The sequence below is a fragment of the Aptenodytes patagonicus genome, chromosome 27 (genome assembly GCF_965638725.1).
Source record: "Aptenodytes patagonicus chromosome 27, bAptPat1.pri.cur, whole genome shotgun sequence".
In the NCBI taxonomy this organism is placed as follows: domain Eukaryota; kingdom Metazoa; phylum Chordata; class Aves; order Sphenisciformes; family Spheniscidae; genus Aptenodytes; species Aptenodytes patagonicus.
This window is the reverse complement of record NC_134975.1, coordinates 480,956-500,393: the sequence shown is the minus strand read 5'-3', so window position 1 is coordinate 500,393 and position 19,438 is coordinate 480,956. Positions and strand designations below refer to the sequence as shown.

Genomic DNA, 19,438 nt, shown 5'->3' with positions numbered 1-19,438 from the left:
TTTAATTTTCCCACTGGGTTTAAACTCCCGTCTCGCACCTCCTTCTCCTTAGAGCTGGTTGTAATTTGAGCCTGTTGCTTTTGCTCCTTGATGGAAGAAAGCAGCAGTCAGCCCAGCACCTTGGTTTTTCCTCCGCTGTAGCAAGAAGAGATGACTCAAAGTCACATTAGCATAGCCTGACCCCGGCTTCATGTGCAAACCATTTCAAACGAGCTTCAGAAGCTGCCGGAACGGTTGAGAAATGACTGCAAACCTTTGGGGAGCAGGGAGGGCACGGTGCCTTCAGTATCACCTGCCTACAGGTCTCTGTTAAAAATCCCCACCCGTCTGGATTTATTGAGCAAAAATGATAGGGGGGGGAAAAAAAAAATCCTCTTCTTGCGTGGAAACGCTTAAGCGTAAAGCCTAAAGCAACCAACAGTTTCTTGAGGTGGTCCTTCGCCCCTTTGCCCTGCCTACAAGCCCAAGGAGACACCCCAAGGACGAGAGCCAAGGTGCTGGGGTTCAGCTGAGCAGTGGGACTTGTGACCGTTGAGGGCGTGCATCGACCCTCCCCGCACGCAACGATACTCAACCAGCAGCAGGAAGCTGATTACACTTACAGCATGATCCACCAGTAAGGTAAGTTCTGGGAAAAGCAGCTTCTTGCCTGTAAAGATTGGGGCTGACTGAGTCACTACCAGCTAGAGCGACGCTGGGGTTGGGATGGGGAGGACCACCCAGAGGGAGAGAGGTCTCTTATTTGGGGGGCTGAAATAATGAGCTGTGGCAAATTGAAGGGAGGGAAGAAAAAAAAACAAACCCCCACCACCCCAAACCCCCAAATCCCTACTTTTCAGCTGGTTTCATCGAAGCTTTTGCCACCACGGGTGCCCTGTCCTCCCTGCGTTTTTTATTGTGGTTGTTTTGAGCTTCTGGACATGGTTCTTTCAGCTGTTTTTTCAAATTTTTTTCTCTCTGTTTTGCTGCTTTGTAAGCACTTTTCAGCGCTGCTTTTTTTTTTTTTCCCCAGCCCCTTCTAGCTAACAGGGTTGCTTTCTCTGGAAGGGAATTAAGAAAATCATGGTGAAAAGAGGTGAGTAATTATATGATAAAAAGGACTTAGATTGGTTTCATTTAAGTGGAATTAATAGTGGATTTGGGGGATCTGGAGTGGATCGGCTGGAAACCATAGTGGGCTTGGGAGGGATAAAACCTGGGCAGGAGCTCAGGCTGCCCTCTCTGATCTCTTAATTTTGGGGGTGGGTGAAAAAACCCGAATCTCCATGTGGTCTTTTTTAGGGGAATTTTGTTTAATTTTTACAGTCGTCATTACAAAGCAGAGCCAAAAGCAGAAGATAAGTTTCTAGCTTGAAATGGGGAAACTGAAAGCTTGGGCGGGGGACTTTTTTTTTTATCTCAAGACGATACTTTCATTTCTCGTATCTTAACGCTTCAGCCTAACAGCTCACCCAGCCCAGGGCTGGAGGGTTTCTAGCTCAAACCCTGCTCAGAGAGAGGACAGCCCACCCTTGTTACGAATCTCTCTCTTCTCTACTGCCAAATTTAACCCTCAAACTGCTTCTGAAGCGCTATACCCGAGCACATCCTCAAGCACTGAATTTCCCTCCTGCAAATCCCCCGTGCAGGGGAAGGGAAATTCTTTGCGCTTCTTCCTTATTTACCGACAACCACAACCTGCCCCTACGTGGCTTTAGACCTTATTCCCAGAACCAAATTTTATTGTTGCACCAAGCCCAGCTTGTCGGGGTGCGTCCTTGGTAGGCTCCTATTGGTTTATTTTGTAATGTAATTACACAATGCCCGGGGCGGGAATAAATGCTGGTGCAACCCATTGGCTCAGCTACAGGAAAACAAGTGTGCCCTTTGCTCCATGCAAGCTCAGGCGCTGGAGGAACTGAGATAAGGGTGAACGGAGATTAAGGTTTTCCGGAGAACAAAACAAGTTTGCTGCGAGCAGCTGCTACGCAGGCAACTTCAACATCAGCAGTAGTTTTGTTTTAAGCTGTTTCTTCCCCTCCTGTGGGTTTCTTGCGGGGGGTCAAACTCCGAGCTCTGGTTTGACCCCTCAGGGAGTTTGCTCTCTCACTGCAGTGACAGCTCCTGACCCCTTGGCTCCTTCGTAAACCCTTAAAATCCCTTTAAACTGTCAGTAGTTAGTAACTCATATTTTTCTTTTAATATCTTTTAATATTTAAACTCCCTTTAAACATCCCTTCTTTTCTCTCCTCTCCACTTTTTTTCCTTCCCTCTCCCCTTTCTCTCTTTCTCCCCTCTCCCCTTTCTCTCTTTCTCCCCTCTCCCCTTTCTCTCTTTCTCTCCTCCCTCTTTTTTTTTCCCCTCCCCCTCTTCATCTTCTCTCGCTTTGTCCTTCTTTGTCTGTCTTCTTTCTGTCTTTCTTTTCCCCCCCAGTGTGTTTTTAGCATAGGACAAACGTGCTCCCCTGCCATGGCTTCCCATGGTACCTGGTGCCCACGAGGTCTTGGAGCGTTGCAGAGGCAAAAAAAAAAAAAAAAGGCTCTGGATGGCTTGATGGGATCTTGCAAAGGCGGGAGGCATGACTGGCTGCAGACTTTCTCAGCCTTTTCCTTGTTAACGTGCAGCCTGAGGAGCGGTCTCCCTGCAGACGCTGGCTGAACACGAGCCCCTGGGTCGCACGACAGTCCGGTCCTTCTCAGCCCACGATGGGGAAAGGAGCCAAAGAACCAAATTGTTCAGACCAAGAGGAAGTGTTGAGTAACTGCAACGATGTAGAGAAAGAGTACAAACAGGGTAATGCTGGGGAAAAAAACAACGCTCTGGGTGAGGGCAGGTGGGAAGAGCATCTCGCTCCGGTGGAGCACCAGTGGGATGGGGACGGAGTTTTTGGGTGGGTGCAGATGGACCCAAGCACATCTACCCTAAATTTCATGATGTGGCCACCTTGAAAGGCTGAAAAGCCTAAATCCATCTCCAGGTCCTCAAACACACATTGGTGCCTTTGAAGGACACACGTCTGCTCTCCCTGCCTTGCGGGCAGCCCCTTGAGCCTCTGCGAGCTCTCCCCACCCTCCTGAGCCCCAAAAAGGTCCCCGTCCCAACCAGGGCTTGGGATGGACTGAGGATCCAGCAGAAAAAGGGCAAAGGAGGTGGAGGGAGGAAAGGACCCAGCCCACACCCTCTCCTGCTCTTTCCTCCCCCAGGCTCCAACACCGAGAAGTCAGACAGGGAAAGATCCCGCTTGTTGCGGGTTTTCATCCCCGTGTGCGTGGTGCTGGTGCTCACCATCTTCGTCCTGCTGGTGGCCTTGGCTGGTGAGTCCCATCCAGGCATCCCCCATGGAGAGGATCTGGACCAGGTGCCCCTGTTTCGGGGAAGGGGGGATCGCAGGATTTTCCCAGCATCAGGGGATGCTTCCCAAGCAAAGCACCAAGCCCGCTTCAGGGGGGACGGACACCCCCTTTTTTCCCTAAACTGTGATCCAGGCATCCTGGCTCCTCGCTGGGTTACGCCATTCACTTTCCCAAGGGCATTGTCGCCAATTCCCCCCCTGAAGCTTCTAGGAAAAAAATAATAAATCCTATTTTCCTGCTTTTTAGTGCTGCCCGTGCATCTCACTCAGCTTTTTCTTTCTCAGTTGTACATTTGGGACGCTCTTTGCCTCACCCGGACTTCTCCCACGTGTGCCCAGACACCTGGCTTGGTTTCCAAGGGAAATGCTATTATTTTTCTGAGGCCGAGGACAATTGGATGACCAGTCAGGAAAGGTGTGAGGCCCTGGGAGCTTCACTGGCCCTTATAAGCACCATGGATGAACTGGTGAGAACTGTGCTTGAGCCCCTGCGCTAGCACCAGGGTAGGAAACATGGAAAAAGAAAACAAAAAAGAGGCCAAAAAAAAAAAGGGGGAGCAAAAAAAAACAAAACCAGACCAAATACCTGCTTGGCCCCAAATTGCACCCAATGCTGTAGCCAGGAGCAGATGCCTCAGGGAAAGCACCATCTCTGGGTGGGGTGATGGCCACAGGTAGAAAAGAGGAGGTGGGGAAGACAAGACTAGCTAAAACATGATGTTTCTCTGCTTTAAAGGCCTTCATTAAACGCTATAAAGGCGAAGCTAACCATTGGTTTGGGCTGCAAAAGGAGAAGGATGGGAGGTGGTGGTGGACCAACGGCACAGCCTTCAACAACTGGTCGGTCCCTCTGTCCATGTTGGGTGCTTGGGGTTGGCAACTGGGGCAGATTTCCTTCTTGGTGTGGTTGGAAATGGCCCCGGGGGGCTGTTGCGTTGCTTCTCCCCGCTTGGATGGGATTTCTTAGAGGGTCTGGGATGACCCGTCCTGGGATGGGGACCTTCTCCTGCCACCGTGCCCAAGCAGCCCCTGGCTTTCCATGGGAGGTTTGGGATGGACCAAGGATGCTGCACACCAATCCCCTATTAGATACCCTCAGCCAAACGCCACCCCTTCTCTCCTAGAGAGGAAATCCCAGCTTTTCTTAATTTTTTTGGGGGTAGCTTTCTTCTTTTCCTCCTTTTCTTGCTCTCCTGAGCACGTCTGCATTGCAGGTTTGAGGTGCGGGGTGGTGGATCCTGTGCATACCTCAACCAGGAGAGGATCAGCTCATCCCTGTGCCACACCAAGAAGAACTGGCTCTGCAGCAGACCAGACAACTACATCCTCTGGCAGCAAAAAGCATATCCATCAAAAAAGACCCCATAAACAGGAGCTTCATCCCAGGTGAAGGAGAAATGAGCACAGTTTGCTTTGGTAAAACCTTATACCCGACTCTATCAGCAACATTTATGAGTTTGCATTTTTATGAGACTTAGAATCATTGAGGTTGGAAAAGGCCTCTAAGATCATCGAGTCCAACCGTCAACCCAACACCACCATGCCCACTAAACCATGTCCCTAAGTGCCTCATCTACTCGTCTTTTAAATACTTCCAGGGATGGGGACTCCACCACTTCCCTGGGCAGCCTGTTCCAATGTTTCACCACTCTTTCAGTAAAGACATTTTTCCTCACATCCAATCTAAACCTCCCCTGCCGCAACTTGAGGCCGTTTCCTCTCGTCCTATCGCTTGTTCCTTGGGAGAAGAGACCGACCCCCACCTCGCTACAACCTCCTTTCAGGGAGTTGTAGAGAGCGATGAGGTCTCCCCTCAGCCTCCTTTTCTCCAGGCTGAACAACCCCAGTTCCCTCAGCCGCTCCTCATAAGACTTGTTCTCCAGACCCCTGTCCTGGTTTCGGCAGGGATAGAGTTAATTTCCTTCCTAGTGGCTGGTACAGTGTTTTGGATTTAGGACCAGAACTAAGTTGATAACGCAGCGATGTTTTAGTTGTTGCTAGGTAATGCTTACACTAGTCAAGGACTTTTCAGCTTCCCATGCTCTACCGACTGAGAAGGCTGGGGGTGCACAAGAAGCTGGGAGGGGGCACAGCCAAACTGGCCAAAGGGACATTCCATACCATGGGACGTCACGCTCAGTACGTAAACTGGGGAAAGCTGGCCGGGGTGCTTAGTTGCCGACTGAAATTAAACCACGACAGCTTGGAATGTTTGAGGATTTTTTTTTTTTTTTACCAAAAAAAAAACAACCACCCCCAAAAAACCCAAAAAACCCCCAACATCAAAACCCAACCTGCCCCAAACAAACCCCCAAACCCCAAAAAACCCCAAAACAACCCCAAACCAAAACAAACAAAACCCCTCCAAAACACTAACAACAAATAATCCCCAACCAACAACAAAAAAACCCCAAAAGACAAAAAAAAAACCCCAAACCCCCCCGACACCCCCAAAAACCCAGCTGCCTGCATTAGTCCCTGTGCTGATGCTCTCAGCTGCGCCCGGGGAGATGCACGCCTGGTGCAGACCCCTCACTGCAGCCGTCGCTCGGGAAAACTTTTTTTAACTGAACCTTGCAATGTTTATATTTTGTACCACCTCTACTCTTGTTTGCAAAGCGGTGTTATTTCAACAAATAGAAGCAAACCAGTTTTACAGGCTTTTATTGTTGCCGTAGCTCTATTGACACAGCGCCCCGGGGCACAGACGTTTCTGGTTTCCCAGCTCCAGGGCTCATCTGCGCCCCCCCCCCCCCCCCCCCCCAAAAAAAAAAATTGTCTTGACCTGTGTGGGAAATGCATTTGCAAACCCTGAGATCTCTCGCAGAGCCGTAACGGTGAAGACAGGGCTGGCTTCACCCCAAATATTGGCGGCGAGCGTCTCGCAGGCTGGGCGTTTCGGGATGGGCGCGTGTCAGACGGAGGCGTTGCATTTCTCTCCGTCTCCTGCCATCGGTGGGGAGAGCGGGAAAGGGTCTTTCTGGCAAACCCACTTGTGGTCGCCTTCACAGATTTCGCCATCGAACCCCTTGTCTTTCAGTGTCCCGCACCCTTCATCCACCTCCTGCAGGGTGCCAAACCTGCAGAACGAAAATTTTATTGCGTGAGAGGAGCAAACTCTTCCAGGCGTGCAGAAAAGGGGGGGGGGGGGGGTTCTCCCGCCCTTTTTCTGCACCATCTCATCGTGCTACAAATGATTCCTCGCTGGTGGGTTGCCCAGATTTGAGTGCAGGTTGCTGTGCTTGCAATAAGATCTGCAAGGAGCACGCGTGGGCCGTTAAAAGCCGTGTTGGTCGCATGGGTGCGGTGGGAGGTGTTGGGTTACTGTGCTCCATAAACCCCCAACTCTTGGTCTGCAAAACTTCGTGCAAGGGGAATACGAGACCGTCGCACGGACAGCAAAATCTTGGAGGGGTGGGTTGGGGCATGCTCCGGGTCTGAGATGGAGCAAAGCCGCTTTTTATGCTAACAGATTGTGGATACACTCACATTTTGATATTAAAGGATGTGTTGTCCATCCATATCCACTTCTTGCGGAATATTAATCCGATCCACACCGGCTGTATGCCTCCGCCTGTGATAATCTTGATGTACTCCTGGGAAACGGAGGTGACCCAGTTGCTTCCGAAATCTCTCTGTGGAGAGTTCCGTGGGGTGCAAAGCCACGGAGTAAAGCTGACTTGTTTCATCCCCCAATAGATGGGACATGAATGTCCCCTGTGCTTTGAATGCCGCCATGCACCATCTCTAAAGGCAGCTCTGGGGTGAAAACAGCTTAAATTCAGAGCCTGAGACACCGATGTCCCCATCTGAGCTCTGCATCCCTCCTCTTCCTCCCATGTCACGGGTGGGTGGGGGGACACAGAGCGGCTTTAGGTGATGATTCAGCCCCTTTCTCTTCCCGGTCGCTTCTTAGGAGACATCAGAGCAGGAGATGGGTGAGAGCCACTGTTGCAGCCCCAAACCCTCCTGCTGCCAGGCACTTTTTGCTCCCCTGCCCACCTCAGAAAAAAAAGTCTTTCAGGTCCCTTTCAAGCCTTCTCCTCCGTTATTTACCTTTTCTTTCTTGTTCCGGAGCACTACCAGCTGAGACTTCTGATTTTCGCAGCCTGTCTTGCCTTGATTCCAATTTCCTGTTTCCTTGGAAAGCCAGTAGCATCTGTCCCCGTGGAGCTGCCAGTCCTGGGGACACAGCTTGCAGCCGGCACGGGCTGAAGAGGAGAAAGAGCCGTGAGACGCCCCAAAGGGTGGTCAAGGTCTTGCCCATCCACCAGCTGAAAGGCACCGAGGGCTTCCCCATCCCACACCCCGGCCCTTTGCCCATCCTTGAGGGGTTTTTTTTCACACCGTTGTGGTTTTTCCTGCTCAGCCACCGGCGAGGAGGAGGAGGACTTCGGTGGGGTGACCGCAAGGACACTAATGGCTGGTTGGGGGTGGAGGAAGGGTGGTGAGGAACCTCCTCTTTAGGTTTGACCCTGCTGCCTCTCCATGGAAGAGGGGTCAGCAAAAATTGCACGCAAAAGATAATTCTTCTTTGCAACGCTCCTCTTGGCCAAAATAACCCTTGGTGGACTTGCACCCCCCAAGGTGCCTCCTTGCAATTGGGTGGGAGGGAAGCCCCATCAAAGGTCCCACCCGAGCGTCTCCCAGCAGAGCCGGGTGGGAAGGGGGTTACCTGCGGGGCTGTCCTGCCGGGGCTCGCAGAAATACTGCATCAGGGATGAAATCAGGCATCGCTCCGTGTGGTTCCTTCCCCGGATCTCATCGCCTTGCAAGGGAATGCTTGTCGTCGCTGGCTGCAGGGAGCCCTGAAAAACTTGGAGGAATGACCTGGGGTGAGAGGCTGCGGCTCTTTGGGGGCAAAAACCACAAAAACCGGGTAGGGCTGGGTTTGATTTTGTGCCAGCCTCCTTTTTCCCCCCGCCACGGTTGCACCCGCTTAATTAAGGCAGCCTGGAAATCGTGGCTTGTGTCCTCCACCCTTGTTTGAAAGCTACGGGGATAGTCCAGGTTTATTTCAGAGGGGGTTTACTCTTGGCGGGTGATGCATCTCGTTGCGTCTCCGTGGGGCAACCGCGTTCCCCTCCAAAGGCTGAAACGTCGAAATAAATCCTGACTTCCCCTCCCAGCCCGTTCGCTGGGTTTTGAGACGTAGATAAGAGGTGGTTACTCACCCTGCACGCTCAGCACCACCACCAGCACCAGCAGGATGAGGTGCCCCAGCCCACTGACTTTGAGGAGGACCCCGTGCCACTGTGGGCATGAGGCAGGAGCTGAAAGAGGCCACATTTGCTTAAAAAAAAAAAAAATGTACATTTTTCACATGAAAAAGCTGGGAGCTTTTTGAGGAGGGGGGGGAAAAAAAACCAAACCAAACCCAAAATGCCCCTCTGTCAAGCCAGCGAGTTTGAGCGCAAGTTTACAGCTGTTTGGCTTCCTCCAAAAAAAATAAATCGCCCCTGATGAGATCTAGAGATTGGATGCAGGAGTGAGGGCATCATCTCAGGGTGGTTTTTCAGGCGGTGGAGGGGCTGCAGGTAGCCTCGAGAGCAGCCTCGGGCAGCCAACGATGGAGCTTAGCAGACCTGAAACCTTCTGAAACTGGCTGAATTTAGAGCAGGCGAAACCCTCTCGCGGTAGAGCCGGGAGTCGGTGGGACATGGGTCTCTCCAGACCTCATCTCCACCGGGATCCCAGCCGTGGTCTCAGCAGGCTTTGCTTTCTGTTGAGGTGTGTTGGCTCGCGCTGGGCTTCTTGGGACCCATTATTTGCCACCAAGTGAAAGGTCTCAGAGGCAAAACTGTTCAGCCTCCGGGCGTTCGCTGGCTTCCCTCTCCCCCAACCCTTCCTCGCTTTCCCCCCCCTCCTCTACGCAAGCCAGGATCCCACCTCAGAGGACATTTAATCCGTCCAACGTTCTCCGTGTATCTTGGAAGCATCAACGCGGGGATGGGGGAGCAAGCAAACCCAGAAGTCTTCCCAAAGCAAGCAAAGCTTGAAATAAGCGCTTCCCCCCCCCCCCAAAAAAAAAAATAACACTTACCGTGACGCTTCTCGGCAGGAGAAGAACCGGCCCCAGGATGCCTTAAATCAGCATAAACTATTTCCCCAGCCATGGCCAGCTCAGAAGATCGAGAGCGCGTCCCAAGAGTGAAGCCGTTCTTGGGCAACCTCTCGCTTTATTGACCGACCCGCTCGCGCCTGCGTCCAGCCCCAGGAAATGGCATCGTCTGGGCCTTTTATCTTCTTCTTTTTTTTTTTGTTCTTTTTTTTTTTTTTTTTTTCAATATTTATATCCTACAGCCTTCCCTCGTAAATGAAGGCCGGTGAGGGGGGTCGGTGTCCTCTAGCCAGGAGGCAGTCGCACGTTTGGAGGCGTAGAAACACCTGCGGGTTTAATGATTGTGCCGAGCAGCCGGGAAAACCTGCAGAGATGAAATAATAATAATAATAATAATAATAATAATAATAATAATAATAATAATAAAAGCCTTTAAATGAGGTTTTTGAGGGTCAGGCTGAAGCATACCGGGGTCTGGATGCGCGTGGCCGGAGGCAGAGAATCGGGTGAGGAGGAGAAAGGCGACGTTTGGCGTTTCTGCCCCAGAATATCGGCCGCGAGCGGCTTGAGACGGCTTTTGCCGCGCGCGGCTTTGTCTTCTGCTCCGGCTGCTCTTGGCGCAGCAGTTGGCCGCTCCTTCGTCCCGCGGCAGGGAGAGCCGTAAAGGGACGGGGCGCCCAGGGATTGCCCGGCTCTTGCACTGGAAGAGGCGGAGAGTCTGGTTTTCTTGCCGGCTTCCCACAGGCTGCTAATGAATTGAATTTTATTTTATTTTATTTTATTATTTTATTTTATTCATTTAATTTCATTTCATTTTACTTTATTTTACTTTATTTTATTTCATTTCATTTCATTTTACTGTATTTTACTTTATTTTATTTCATTTCATTTTACTATTTCATTTCATTTCATTTTATTTTACTTTATTTTACTTCATTTCATTTCATTTCATTTCATTTTACTTTATTTTACTTTATTTCATTTCATTTTATTTTACTTTATTTTACTTCATTTCATTTCATTTCACTTTATTTTACTTTATTTCATTTCATTTTATTTTACTTTATTTTACTTCATTTCATTGCATTTTACTTCATTTCATTTCATTTCATTTTACTTTATTTTACTTTATTTCATTTCATTTTATTTTATTTTACTTCATTTCATTGCATTTTACTTCATTTAATTTCATTTCATTTTACTTTATTTTACTTCATTTCATTTTATTTTACTTTATTTTACTTCATTTCATTTAATTTCATTTTACTTTATTTTACTTCATTTCATTTCATTTTACTTTATTTTACTTTATTTCATTTCATTTCATTTCACTTTATTTCACTTTATTTTGTTTTACTTTACTTTACTATTTTATTTTTACCCTGCCAGCGCACCCTCCCACCCCCGGTGTGTGGTTTTACAGCACCCAGACCTGCGTTTCCTCCAGATTTGGGACACTTTGACCGTTGTGCGGAGCACGCAGCAATTCCCAGGCTATGCCGACCTTCCCCCCCCCCCCCTGCACTTTTCTTTTTCTGTGTTAACCCCAAAACGGGTTTTTGTCTGGTCCCGTAACGCCCCCAGCAATGATTTTTTTTTTTCTTTTTTCCCCACGCACCCAAAAGGCAGCAAGGAAAAAAAAAAAAACAAACAGAAATTTGCCCCAATACCGGCCAGCAGCAAGAAACGGGGACAGGAGAAACCCAAAGGTCCCAGCAGGAAAAGCACTCCCTTATTTTTATTTTTAGTATTTTTAATTTTTGTTGTTATTTTTTTAATTTTATTTTTTATTATTGCATTTTTATTTTTATTTTTATTTTTATTTTTGTTTTTATTTTTATTTTTATTTTTGTTTTTGTTTTTATTTTTATTTTTATTTTTATTTTTATTTTTATTTTTTAACTTCTTTCCCCCTGCAGGCCTCGTTAGCCTCATGGAAAGTTTTTGCGGTGAGCCGCTTTTACGCTTCGCTCTTCCTGCGTGCTGCAAAAGCGGCGGCTCCGGCGGCCTGCGACCGTGGCGTAAAGAAAAGAAAAAAAAAACACCCCAAAAAAGGGGAAAAAAAAAAAATAAAGAAAAGAAATTCGTTTTGGGGGTTAAAAAAACCCTGGAGCCGGGTAGCTTAATTTGCAAGAACGCTTTTTTGGGGTTTTTTTTAGGGTTTTCCCCGTTGGAGGCATTCGCCATTTACTGGCGGGGGGGGGGGGGGAAGGATCGGGGTGTTAACAGGGATGGGGGGAGACGGGATCTGGTCTTGGCTCGATGATGCAAGCAGGCGGGAGGCGGTGGCGTGGGAAAAAGAGAGATTTTTTTATATTAAAAAAACCATAAAATGGGCCGGAGGGAACCGCCTGCTCGTCGCACCTCGTCCTCGTAGCATCCCGCGGGTCCCTTTTGGGGTGCCCCAACACCCCGGAGCCAAGCCGTCTCCAGCAGCAAGTGGTTGGGGTTTTTTTTTTTCCCCCCTCCCGCACCCCAAAACGAGCGGGTTTTTGATAGTCTGTTCACCCCAGCTGAAAAAAAAACAACCCCCAAAACCCCCAACCCCAACCCTGAAATGCAGGAAAAGGAGGCGAAGGGGGTGCGGGGCGGAGGGGGAAGGGAAACCCCCCCGCGGTTTCGCTCATGGGCAGCTGCCCTTGGTCAGGGAGTCCCTTCCCCGTCTGCCCCGGAGGATCCTCATGAAAATCCCCGGGGAAAAAAAAAACAAACCCCAAACCAACCAACCAACCAACCAAAAAAAAATCTATTTAATTTTGTTTTCATACTTTCTGTTTCGCATTTCTTTTAGCAGGAGAGGGTCGCGCCTCGGCACCCTGCTTGTTCCCACCGGCCGGATCCAGGTAAGGGGGGTTCGGGATGAGCTGGGGGGGCTGGGGGGAGCTGGACTTAAATTTTAATTGTGGGGAGAAAAATTCAACTGGGGGGAGAAAACTAGAATTGCAGGGAGAAAGCTTTAATTGCGGGGAGAAGATTTTAATTGGGGGGGAGAAGATTTTAATTGGGGGGGAGAAGATTTTAATTGGGGGGAGAAGATTTTAATTGGGGGGGAGAAGATTTTAATTGGGGGGAGAAGATTTTAATTGGGGGGGAGAAGATTTTAATTGGGGGGAGAAGATTTTAATTGGGGGGAGAAAAGTTTGACTGCAGGGAGAAAAACCTGAATTATGGGGATAAAACTTTAATTGTTGGGAGAAAATTTTAATCGCCGGGAGGAAATTTTAATTGGGGGGGGAGAAAATTTTAGTTGCAGGGAGAAGATTTTAATTGGGGGAGAAAACTTTAATTGGGGGGAGAAAAGACTGCAGGGAGAAGATTTTAATTGGGGGGAGAAGATTTTAATTGGGGGGAGAAGATTTTAATTGGGGGGAGAAGATTTTAATTGGGGGGAGAAGATTTTAATTGGGGGGGAGAAGATTTTAATTGGGGGGGAGAAGATTTTAATTGGGGGGAGAAAAGTTTGACTGCAGGGAGAAAAACCTGAATTATGGGGATAAAACTTTAATTGTTGGGAGAAAATTTTAATCGCCGGGAGGAAATTTTAATTGGGGGGGAGGAAATTTTAGTTGCAGGGAGAAGATTTTAATTGGGGGAGAAAACTTTAATTGGGGGGAGAAAAGACTGCAGGGAGAAGATTTTAATTGGGGGGGAGAAGATTTTAATTGGGGAGAGAAGATTTTAATTGGGGGGGAGAAGATTTTAATTGGGGGGAGAAGATTTTAATTGGGGGGGAGAAGATTTTAATTGGGGGGGAGAAGATTTTAATTGGGGGGAGAAGATTTTAATTGGGGGGGAGAAGATTTTAATTGGGGGGAGAAAAGTTTGACTGCAGGGAGAAAAACCTGAATTATGGGGATAAAACTTTAATTGTTGGGAGAAAATTTTAATCGCCGGGAGGAAATTTTAATTGGGGGGGAGAAAATTTTAGTTGCAGGGAGAAGATTTTAATTGGGGGAGAAAACTTTAATTGGGGGGAGAAAAGACTGCAGGGAGAAGATTTTAATTGGGGGGGAGAAGATTTTAATTGGGGGGAGAAGATTTTAATTGGGGGGAGAAAAGACTGCAGGGAGAAGATTTTAGTTGGGGGGGAGAAAACTTTAATTATGGGGAAAATAACTGTGGAGAGGAAACTTTAATTATGGGGAGGAAACTTTAATTGGGGGGGAGAAAATTTTAATTGAGGGGAGAAAACCGACGTCCTCTTAAAAACCACTGCTCCCCTTAAAAAAAAACCAACGCGGGTTTGGTTGGAGACAGCAGCTTCAAAAAAAAAAAGTAACCACCCTCCCATCTACTTTCTCATCTTGCTGCTTTCCAGCGGGGGAAATACTCGTCCCCCGGAATTCATGACGTTTGCTTTCTTTCCCCGACGGCATTCTTCGTGCTGCCCGCTGGGATTTCTAACCGGTAGCCGGCGGATTTATAGCCCCCACGGTGCGAAATGAACGTCTCGGGTAGAAGCGACGTTTTCTGCAACGAGTTCGGCTGTGCCTCGCTGACGACCCCCCCCCCCCGGCCCTGAAAAATCCTCTGGCGAGGCTGAGGACCGACAGCCTTCGTGACACCTCTGATAGGCGAAACTTTCCTTGGCAGGCGAGGCGGGAGCACCTGCGGGGGGTGGGAGCCCCAAAATGAAGGAAACGCGGGACTATTCCGGCTTTTTGGGCGCGGAAAGGAGCAAGCGGGCAGGTAACTGTAGAGCAACGAACTGAATAATCGCTGGGGTTTTCTTTTTTTTTTAAAAACACTTCTATAATTTGAGAACAAAAACCAGCTGAGGTAAGGGAAGGGGGGCGTGGGGGAAAAAAAAAAAAAAAAAAGAGCTTTTTCTAGCACTTCCCTCGGAAAATTCTTGTTGATCAGCAGGTGGAATTTTTGCTCTGAACCGTCTCATTTCAGAGGCTTTGGGTTATTCTCATATATGATTAATCCTCCCTGAGGCACTTGAGTCACTGTTTCTTTTGGGTCTTCTCATTTCCCCCCCCCCCCCCAAAAAGATTCCAAATTTCTGCTTTATTCTGAAGGAGAGCAAAGAAATTTTTGAACAGCTGAAGTGTTAAAAGACACACTCCCCCCCCCCCCAAAATAAGTCTGGGATTTAAGTCCAGTTTAGACGCATCAGCAAAATATTTATTAATCGCTGCCTTCCCTTCGACACTGCCCTATTTTAGTTCTCCCGACTCTTCCTCCCATCTCCATCACCCTCTCGGTGCACAATAAGGTAGAAAAGGGGCTTTTTGGGGTTTTTTCCATCATCCCTCTCTACCCAGCCAGGGACTAAGTTTTTGAGGAATGTTTTATTTTTATTTGTTGATTATTTGTCGATTTCTTTTTTAATTTGTCGGGGTTTTTTTTTTTTTATTATTTGTTGATTTTTTTTTTTTTTACACGGCTTTCTAAAATTATTTGGCAGATTTGGTCTCTGACTTACCTTCTATATAGTAATTTTGCATGGGGAGGGACGGGGGAGGAAGAGGGGAAAGGAGGGTTTGTCCCATGAGATTTGGTTCATGTGATAGATGGGGACGAAGAGGGGGAAGCTTAAGAGAAGAATCGGGGAAGTCCCACTGGGTGAAAGCACTGAGATTTTTAGGTAAAACCCTTCGGACGCAGAATTTTCTTTGCTCGTGGGCATCTTTGCTCATCGTTTGGGCATCAAATGATGCCTGTCCTTTAGGAAGGCTCAGCCCAAAGATGCTTTCGATGAGGATCGCCCAAGTGCTCCGCCGTGGGGCTCGGTGCCCTCCGCGGTGGCCCGATACAGGGAGGTTGCGTTGAAAGTCCCCTTCACCCTCAAGCAAAAGGAGGAGAAACCACCTTTTGGGCCAACAGCCTGGACCTGGAGCGTGTTGCTCCCCTCGGTACCCCCGCAAAGGCGTTGAAGGGCTCTTCTCCCGCAGGTTACAGCCTTGAGACGAAGCCGGAGGCGCGTGTCGCCTGTCAGGTGACGATGGCAGTGCTGTTCATAGCTCTGCTCGTCACCGCCGTCACTTTTGCAGGTGAGCATCGAGGTTTTTCATCTCATGGGGAACGTCTCTGAGATACGTTGGGTTGTTACACACGTGCCAGATCCACCTCCATGCTCCCAGGGAAGACGCAGCCCAACCCCAGGAGGCTGTCCTCTCCAGGGGAGGGACATTTTCAATGAGCAGAGAAGCCTTTCTGCAGAAGACCAAACTCATCTCCTCTGTGTAGGAGCCGATATCATCCAGAAACCCCTAAAACCCAACAGAAAGAGCCGTGTGACGGGTACAGTCACCTGAGCTTTCCCAAAGGGGTTTTTTTTTTTCAAAAAGAAGGGGCCGTTCCTCTGCCGCTCGTCCGAGCAGCAAGAGATGTCGGCATGAGTCCCACCAAGCCAAGAAGTCTGCAGGAACCAAAGAACTTTTTTCCTGCCCTTTGCCCATCGCTGCTTTTGCATTAATGACAGACAGCAATACCTAAGGGCGCGTTTAGGGACAGGGCTATTCTGGAAATCCTCTTAAAACTTGCATCTTTGAAGGCCACCACCCTGTTTTCTTCTTTGAAGGTACAGCACCCACATTCCTTGTCCAACGCCACAAGCTGGGCCACGATTTGAGCTTGTTTTCTCCCTCCAATCCACCCGAGACTTCTCTTGGCGTCTTAATTTTTCTTTCCTCTCGCCACTGAGGCAGATGCAAGACTTTTGGAAGCTATGGGGCGGAGGATGACCATCCCCACCCTGGAGAGTCAAGGGGAAGGTGCCGCTCCTTAACGCTGTTGCTCTGTCGATGACAGCGCAGGCTTTTCAGCCTCGTCCCCAACCCTGTTTTCGGTGTCCGTTTGACTGGATCGGGTACAGAGGAAAATGCTACCATTTTTCGGAGGCTGAGGGGAACTGGACATCCAGCCAGGACAACTGCTCGGCACTCGGTGCTTCCTTGGCCGTGCTCGACAGCGTGGAGGACTTGGTAAGGAGACATGAGGACATGCTTAGCAGGGGGGAGGGGGGGGGAAAGCCACCAACGTATTTGCCACCTTTTGGATTCTTTGACTGCTCTTCCAGGATCTTCCTTGGAGATCTGGGGTGAGGAGACGGGGAAAATGGTTTTCTTGCGGGCAGGTCATCATGGGTCTCCTCAAATGTCTCACCAAAGGCAACTGATGCAAGACCTATAGCAAAAAAAGCCCCGTTTCTACGCAACAATGAAGCTCTGCCTTAAAGATTACACTTTTTGGTAGTAGATTGAAAGGTTCAAGCGCCAAAGGAGCCCTGAAGGAGCACGAGCAACTGCTAAAATGTAGATTATTGGTCGGAAGGAGGTTTCTGCAGATGGTGACCTGCCGGAGATGTCCCAAAGGCCCGTGACCTGTCGTAAAGCCTTTCTCCCTCCTCTTTTTCAGAGCTTTGTGATGAGATATAAAGGCATCTCGGAGCATTGGGTCGGCCTTTCACGTGAAGATAAGGAGCAACCGTGGAAATGGGTGAACCGCTCACGCTTATCATCTCACCCGTGAGTCTGTGTTTTTCATCGTTATGTCATTGGTTGGTGTTTCCTCAGCCCCGAAATGTGCATTTCTTCCGGCGTTTGAAGTGGATCCGGAGGTAGCGATGGGACAATGGCGTTTGGGAAAGGCAACGTTGCATCCAGAGCTGGTCTTCATTTTTCCCTTTGAACTGAGAGGTGGGAGCGGTGCGTTTGGCGGGGAAAACACCGTTAGCTAGATATTTATTTTTAAATAAGGGTGGTTTTTTTCTTGCAAAGCATCAGGTTTCTTACGGCCAACCCGGACTGCTGCCAAAACAGAAATAATTCAGCATCAGTATTGGCGTGGCGATGCCCGTGAGAACCGAAGAGGGGGGGGGGAAAAAGCCAGCGCGTGATTTTCCTCCTTTTCCCGGCTGACCCCACCTAAGGTGGGTTCCCTCATCTGTCCTTCCAGGTTTTGGATCCGCGGCGACGGCCTCTGCGCCTACCTGAACGACAACGGGCTCAGCTCCTCCCGCTGCAGCACCGAGAGGAGCTGGGTTTGCAACAAGCCCGAGCTGCAGAGCCCAAGCAAGGGCAACGGGACGAGACGGGCTCAAAACCTTTGCATCAGCTCCTAAGGGGCTGCAGGGAGTGCTCCTCAAACCCAAATACCCTGTGCACGATTGAGAAACAAAAGAAAACCTCAAAAAAAAAACAAACCCACAGAAAAAGCAAACTCGGGGGGGGGGGGGAAAGCCTGTTGCCAAAAATTGCCAGGTAGGAGCCAAAGTTATCGCGCGTTTGCATTTGCCAACCCAAAACTTTGCCATACGACCAGTGAAAAATACCTGGTGATTGCTCGCAGCACCCCTGCAGTTCACACCTGGTAATGACTTATTCGTAACCCCACTTGCAATTAAATGTCAGAGGACGAGGAAAGTCACAGCCGTACCGATGACCCCCGGGGAGGACATCTGGAGGGTGAAGCTTAGCAGGCCTTGCACGGCGCGACCAGAAGAATGGGCAAACGCCGTAGGATTTTAGCTTTTCCCACTTTTTGTGGCGTTAAAGGAGCGACCTTCAGGCTTGCTTGGCTGAGAAAGGCTTCCCGACACCTTACGAGTATGTGGAAATGCTGCAAGGATGGACAACGCTTGCAAGGCCTCCAAGGATTTGCTGCTCTCGTCTGCAGGAAAGCCCAAGCTGCAAAGCAACCAAGTCAACCCGTGACCGTACGTGGCTCTGTATCAAGAGCGAGGCGAAGGTGAAGAGGCTTCCACGCATCAAAAATCAGATTAATTCTCTCCAGGGACACAGCTCTGGGGGTAGGACAGCGGCAGGATTGGGGAGGATCTGCCAAGTCAAGGTTGGAGCGACCAGCACCAACTGGTTGGAAAGAGAAGGGGACGTCTTCGCCTTAACGCGCCGGTGAGGTTAGGGATAAAAGCCAGCAAGGTTTTTAAAGAAGAGGAGGAGTAAAAGAAAAGATTTTGCACGTTTTCGTGGAACGCTGTGTCCAGGGAAGACTTTCCAGCATCTCGTCTTGACGAAAGCTGACCTGTCTGCACGGACAGCCGCATCCAGGGAAGACTTTTTTTGACGAGCATCTCAACTTGGGGACTGTCGGTGAAGGTGTAAACGTGAGGATAGTAGGATTTAGCAGCACTTTATTTTTTAGCGGTATTTAGCAGTAATAGCTAAAGGATCCAGCTTTTTCCCAGGACTGATGAAATCCTTTGTTTTCTCCTCTTTTAGCAATTTGGTGATCGTTGTCTTCTCAGATGCTCTCCCAGCAACGTTTCACCAAAGTGAGGGGGGGGGATTTTTTTTTGGGGGGGGGGGACACGACAGGATTATGGACGTCCTTGGCTTGTGGCGTTGGCAGCTCCTTCTCCTGGGATCAACAGGGTTCGTCCCAGCGTAGCCCAGACCCCAGGGAAACCTTTCCTGCTCCCCCTCCGCGTCCGTCCTCGCCCTACGGAAGGACCGTCTTCAGCTCAGCTGCTATTTTCGCATCGCGTAACGCTCGATGGCGAGTAAATTTAGTATTTTTGAGGGCTTTTAACGCACCCTCGAGCTGCTTGCAAGATTTTCGCGAGACGAGGTGGCCTGAGGGTTGTATCAGAGAAACAACGAGCAAACTATTTAGCAATAACTTCATAATTACTGCTGGGGAATGAGACAAATTTAACCTGGAGTAGGGCACTATCTATCACATTATTATTATTATTATTATTATTATTATTATTATTATTATTATTATTATTATTATTATTTTTGTATGTGTGGGTCAAACAGCAATGCTGAGAGTTACGGCTCGTCTTCCTCCCCCAGTAAATCCACGCTTCAAATACTGCAGCTCAAAAATCCGCTTTCCCTCGGTCCCGACAGGTTCTTGTAGTCGCAACGAGGAGAATTGCAGCAAGGGACCTCACCCCGCCGGGTTTAGACGAGCGCGCGCGCGTGCTTAAACTCAGGCGCTTTTTTTTTTTTTGGTGCTTTTTTCAGACCCGTTCTGCCTGCAAAAGCGTTGCAAAATGGGACGTTAATTTAGTATATCGTGCTTTTAGCGTAGGTGACCTCGCTTGCTTGCATTTCCGTGGAGCTGCACGT

The 19,438-nt window shown here is 49.0% G+C and overlaps 3 protein-coding genes across 5 annotated transcripts; 2 read left to right on the top strand and 1 right to left on the bottom strand.

Annotated features, from left to right (window-relative positions):
- The first annotated feature begins 228 nt into the window (after positions 1–228).
- On the top strand, positions 229–5,994 carry LOC143171320 (C-type lectin domain family 2 member B-like). The gene is made up of 7 exons (XM_076360241.1): positions 229–621; positions 1,013–1,075; positions 2,604–2,772; positions 3,183–3,293; positions 3,617–3,798; positions 4,068–4,171; positions 4,546–5,994. The coding sequence occupies exons 3-7, from the start codon at positions 2,685–2,687 to the stop codon at positions 4,697–4,699; spliced, it is 639 nt and encodes a 212-aa protein (XP_076216356.1). The 5' UTR covers positions 229–621; positions 1,013–1,075; positions 2,604–2,684; the 3' UTR covers positions 4,700–5,994.
- LOC143171319 (killer cell lectin-like receptor subfamily B member 1B allele C) lies at positions 5,979–9,542 on the bottom strand. Of its 3 annotated transcripts, none has more exons than XM_076360238.1 (6): positions 9,375–9,541; positions 8,506–8,604; positions 8,007–8,147; positions 7,388–7,542; positions 6,821–6,966; positions 5,979–6,411 (listed from the first exon to the last, which is right to left on the bottom strand). In XM_076360238.1, exons 1-6 carry the CDS (start codon positions 9,445–9,447, stop codon positions 6,246–6,248), a joined length of 780 nt encoding a protein of 259 aa, XP_076216353.1. In that variant the 5' UTR covers positions 9,448–9,541; the 3' UTR covers positions 5,979–6,245. The 3 variants fall into 3 exon arrangements, with proteins under 3 accessions (XP_076216353.1, XP_076216354.1, XP_076216355.1); XM_076360239.1 differs by having other exon boundaries at positions 6,821–6,927; positions 9,375–9,540; XM_076360240.1 differs by lacking the exon at positions 8,506–8,604 and having other exon boundaries at positions 9,375–9,542.
- A 4,380-nt stretch (positions 9,543–13,922) lies between these two features.
- On the top strand, positions 13,923–17,524 carry LOC143171376 (C-type lectin domain family 2 member B-like). Its single transcript, XM_076360318.1, has 5 exons — positions 13,923–14,081; positions 15,293–15,391; positions 16,152–16,324; positions 16,758–16,867; positions 17,298–17,524. Exons 1-5 carry the CDS (start codon positions 14,024–14,026, stop codon positions 17,461–17,463), a joined length of 606 nt encoding a protein of 201 aa, XP_076216433.1. The 5' UTR covers positions 13,923–14,023; the 3' UTR covers positions 17,464–17,524.
- Positions 17,525–19,438: the final 1,914 nt, after the last annotated feature.